General features: G+C 65.2%; 1 protein-coding gene across 1 annotated transcript; it reads right to left on the reverse strand.

Annotated features, from left to right (window-relative positions):
• Positions 1–561: 561 nt before the first annotated feature.
• On the reverse strand, positions 562–2,877 carry TRIM56 (tripartite motif containing 56). Its single transcript, XM_021680046.1, has one exon. The coding sequence runs from the start codon at positions 2,875–2,877 to the stop codon at positions 562–564; it is 2,316 nt and encodes a 771-aa protein (XP_021535721.1).
• Positions 2,878–4,676: the final 1,799 nt, after the last annotated feature.

Here is a 4,676-nt window from a genome sequence, read left to right on the forward strand (position 1 = left end):
TTCCCGGCTGTGGCCGTGTCAAAATCCGAGGCCTCATGCGACCTGGCCTATCTCCCTGTTCCAATCTGAGGGGAAGCTGGGTTCTCAGCTCTCTTCCAGAAGGCACGTGCCTGACATTCCTGAGCCCTTCTTGGCTCCGGGGATTCCTTCTGCCAAAGCTCCCCAACCCCCCTCTCTTCCCCCAAACACACTCAGACTCTCCCTGGGCCATTCCATCGGGAATGGTTTCGAAGAACACTTAACGAATTTCAGAAACCTGATCTATAAGGGCAGTGGCGATGAGGCAGTCACCCACAAAAGCAGGAGGCACGGTTAGCTCCGGTGCCCTCCTCCCCTCCTCCTCTGCTTCTGAGAGCTGGGGTCACAACACCGCCCTTGGTCCCACCCCTGCACCCCCGACGAGGGGGTTAGCAGTTTGGCACTTCACATTGAAAGGTTCCAGGCCCTGCCCTCCGGGAAAATTGCCCTCAGCCACCACATCCCATGGCCAACTCGCCTCCCTCGTCCCTCCCTACAGCCCTCCCCCCTCCCCTCCCCGAGTCCCTCCCCAGTCCTAGCCCTTTAACTATCAGGAGGGCGGACCCGAAAGACGTGGATGGTCCCATTACTGAGGGACACAACCAGGTGCCTGCCGTCCACCATGGTGGTCACCCTGGGCTTTTCCAGGCCATGATAGGCTGTCAGGAAGTCGCCGAGCAGTGACCCCTTTGGATCCAGGACCACCACCTTGTTGACCTCGCGAAGGGTCAGAAAGATGTAGCCTTTCTTATCCACAGACACGGAGCCCGGCTGGCAGCCGTGCAGGCCCGGCCCCCGGTACTCCCCGATCACCTGACCCAGCCCATCACAGACCACCACGCTATTCTGCTGCCAATCGGACCCCACAAAATTGCCTTGGGGGCTGGCGGTCAGGAACACCAGCGCCCGCAGGCCCCTGTTGGCCTTGCCCCCCGGGATGAACCGGGTGGCCAGGCTGCCTTCCATGTTGTACACCTCCACATGGCCCGACACGCTGACGGCCACCCGGTCCCCGCTCGGCATCGCGGCCACGGCATGGCTAGCCTGGGAGAGGCTCAGGGCCCGGCGCCACTGCACCTCGCCGTCGGGGCTGACGAGGTAGAGCCTCGCGCCCGCCGAGAAGGCCACAGCCCCCTGCAGGGCGGCCACGCTGCAAGGGGAGCAGCCCTCGGGGACGGGCACCGCGCCCCTGTAGTCACCACTGAGGGAGAAGCGCTTCAGTGCCCTGTTCTGCTCGTCGGCCACCAGGACCTCCCGGGGGCCGAAGGGACAGAGCCCCGTGATCCGAGGAGACCGCTTGTCTCCAGGCATCCGTGTGGGGAAACTGCAGGAAAAAATGGGCCTGGGGAGGAGGCCGGAGCCCTCCAGGTTTAGCCCAGGTGCTGGGCTGGGCTCCCGGGAAATTGACTTGAGCCTGCCTTTGAACTTCCTCTTCTTGTTGGATCTGCTGCCCCTCGGGGTCTGGGCTCCTTCGTCTTCCAGGGGTGTCTGGGCTCTGCCCTCTTTTGGGGTCTGGGCTCCATCTTCCTGGGGTGTCTGGGCTCTGTCCTCCCTCGGAGTCTGGGCTCCATCTTCCTGGGGTGTCTGGGCTCTGTCCTCCTTTGGGGTGTAAGCCCCATCCCTGCTCTGGGGCTGGATTCCACCTTGTCTCTCGGACTTGGCTCCATCCTGCGTGCGGTTCTGAGCCTCATCCCCTCCCTGGCTTCCCGCTTCATCTTTCCCACTGTCCTTCTGGAGCTGGGGCTCGTCAAAGGAGAGCCGTAGCAGGGGGCAGTTCTTGTCCAGGAGCCCAGGATGGAGCTCCAGCTGGGGCAGCAGGCAGGGGGCCGGCCCAGGCATCCGGGGGCAACCCTGCAGCTGCCGGAGTCTCTGGGCAATCGCCCCTTCCAGCGAGAGTATCTCCGCCTCGCGGCCCAGGCTGAGCACCCGACGGGCGAAGGCGGCCGCCGCCCTGGCCACCTGCTCCCGGCTCTCCAGCTCCCCCAGTCTCTCCCGGGCGGCCTCCTCGGCAGCCTCCACGTGGGCCCGTAGCTGCCCCAGCACCTCCTGCTTCTGGGCCAGGAGGGCCCGGAGGACCCCCTCAGTCACCTCCTCCACCTGGGTCCCCACTTTAGCCGCCTGCTCCCGCAGCCGGGCCAAGGCTTCCTTTTCCACCGTCCGGGCGGCCTCGAGCTCGGCCAAGCTGTTGTCCACACCAGCCAGCAGGTCCTCCAGGCCGGGCCTCCGGGCACGCACGGCCTCGGCCAGGGGCAGGCACGGGTGGTCCAGGTGGGGGTCCAGGCGGCACTCACGGCACAGCAGCTGGGAGCAGGGCTGGCACAGGAAGCGCAGGGCCTCCCCGGGGTGCTGGGGGCACTGGGCCGCCTGGCGCTCCCGGGCCTCCTCGTCGTACCAGCCCGCCCTGTAGCCCACCAGGTCCACCACCCGGTGGTTGTGGGTCTGCCGGGTACAGCGGTGGCCGTCGGCACATGCCTGGCACAGGTCATCCGCGCAGTCCAGGCACCGGGCCGTGGCCGGGCCCCCAGTGCCCGCCCCCCCGACCAGGGGACACAGCGCACAGGCGGGCTTCCCCGCGCGCAGGTCTCCGCCAGCCCGGGCCCTCACCAGATCCAGGAGCCCATTGACGAAGAAGTTGGTCTTGAAGGCGGCCACGCCCGCGGGCGGCAAGGGCACGGTCTCGCGGCACTCGGGGCAGCGGAGGTGGCCTCCGTCGGCCAGCTGGGCCAGGCAGCCTTGGCAATAGGTGTGCAGGCAGGGCAACGTTTTGGGCGCGCGGAGCTGCTCCAGGCATATTTTACAGGCCAGGAAATCGCTGCTCAGGGCTTCCAGGAGGGAGGGCGAGGATCCCTGGGAAACCATGCTGCAAGCGAGCGGTCGGGGTCAGAGTGCAGAGAGGGGCCTCCCCCGCGGCCCCTCCAGCCTGCCATCCTGCCTCTCCGCCCCCCCGCCCCCAATCCTCAAGCCCCTCCAGGTCTGGGGATCTCACCTGAATGGCCAGGAAATCTTCTTCTGGTCTCCCAGGGCCTGTGGCCGCTTGCTCTTAAACTACGTAGCCGCCCGGCTCTGTGCATACATTCAGCGAAGGGGCAAAAAGTAACCGCCTGGTGCCTAGTACTGTGAGAAAGGACCCGACCAAGAAGCCCAGCCTTAGGGAGCGGACAGGGTAATGATTAGCACCCCGGGGTTGGCGGGCCTGTAGCAAGTGTGGTTTGAGGCCTGTGTGAGGAGTGCTGAGGTCCAGCCGGGGGGCAGGTGCTGGGGTGGGGGCAGGCAGAGAAGGGACGCAGGGGAGGGTCCAGGTGGGCAGAATCACCTTGACTCTTGGCAGCTTGGGCAAGAAAAGGGGGCCACAGTTCCTGCAGCCCCACACACGGGTCTTCTTCTAGACCCTGGGAGCAGCATCAGGGGTGGTGTGGGCCCTACTTCCTGCCAGACTAACTCAGTAGGGGTTCTGGAGCAGAAGGAAGGAAGGCTGTGGGGAGGGGGCTGCCCTGCTGTCCTTCCAGCTGCTAGACCTCGGGGTCACCAGGCCCCGTGCCTCATCTCCTAGAGGCCTTTCTGCCTGTCTGGCTGCAAGGGGCCTCCGCTTTCCTAGAAGCCTCAGAGTTGTGTGCATCCATCTGTGACTCCCCCCCCCACCCCAGATGCCAGCATAGTGGCAAAATCCTCCAGGAAGAGACTGGCTGTGGGAGGGGGGTCCCCCAAACTTCTGGGGAGTGGGGGCCGGAAGGAGAGGCCACAGAGTGAGAGGGGGCTCTTTCCCAGGGCAGGTCAAGCCTCTGGTCCCAGAGTGGGGCGAGGTGGGGTGCTCCCGCCCACCCTCTCCTCTCCTCCCGCCTTCCGGGTCCCTCCCCTCCCCCTCCCTCTTCCTCCCGCTTCCTTCCCCCCACTCCCTCCAGCTCAGCTCCTCCTTCATCTGCCCTCCCCGGCCCTCCTTACCAAGCCTGAGCTGACCTTGGGCTCCAGGACGGGGAGTGGGAGTCCCCCCCGAGGCCTGGACGCGGCTGAGGCTGGGTGCCTGAGAGAGAAACAAAACTGAAACTAATGGTACTTCAGCAACTTCCGTCCCCAGCCCAGGACACCGACTTGCACGGCCTCAGGCCCCGCCTTCTTCCCTACCCCAGCCTGGACCTCTTCCTCGGGAGGGGGGGCCTCCACCTCGGGAGGGGGGGCCTCCACCCCTGGCCGCGGGGCCCCTCCTGCAGGCCCCGGGGCTCGGTGGGCCTCCCTGGGTTGGCCTGTCCGGATCTAGTGTCGGATCCGCTCAGCCAGCCAAGTGTGTTTGTTGCGCACACGCAGAGGAACGGCCTGAGGACACTTCCTCTGAGGGGGGAAATTAGAGATCCTCCGTGATCCAGAGCCGAGTCCTGGGGCCAGGTCTCCCGGTGAAGCAGCATAGCTCCAAAGCCAGTCCTAGGTGGGGCCCTTCATGCCACAGACCTTTGCTGAGCCCAGGGAGAGGCATGGCAACCAGATGAGGAGCTTTGGAACTGGCTTAGGGAAGGCTTCCTGGAGGAGGCATCGCTTGAGATGAGTTTGAAGGGCACACAGGAGTTTGGGAGGAAGAACATAGGGAAAAACGTTCTGGGAATCGGGAACAGCAAGTCCGTGGGTATAGAGGAATGAAATACCCCAACCCTTCCCAGTGGCTCCAAGTA

Source organism: Neomonachus schauinslandi, chromosome 5 (genome assembly GCF_002201575.2).
Source record: "Neomonachus schauinslandi chromosome 5, ASM220157v2, whole genome shotgun sequence".
In the NCBI taxonomy this organism is placed as follows: Eukaryota; Metazoa; Chordata; class Mammalia; order Carnivora; family Phocidae; genus Neomonachus; species Neomonachus schauinslandi.

What these genes read in the sequence shown, in the direction of transcription:
- TRIM56 (XM_021680046.1), bottom strand. Translation starts at nt 2,877, where the DNA reads ATGGTTTCCCAGGGATCCTCGCCCTCCCTCCTGGAAGCCCTGAGCAGC.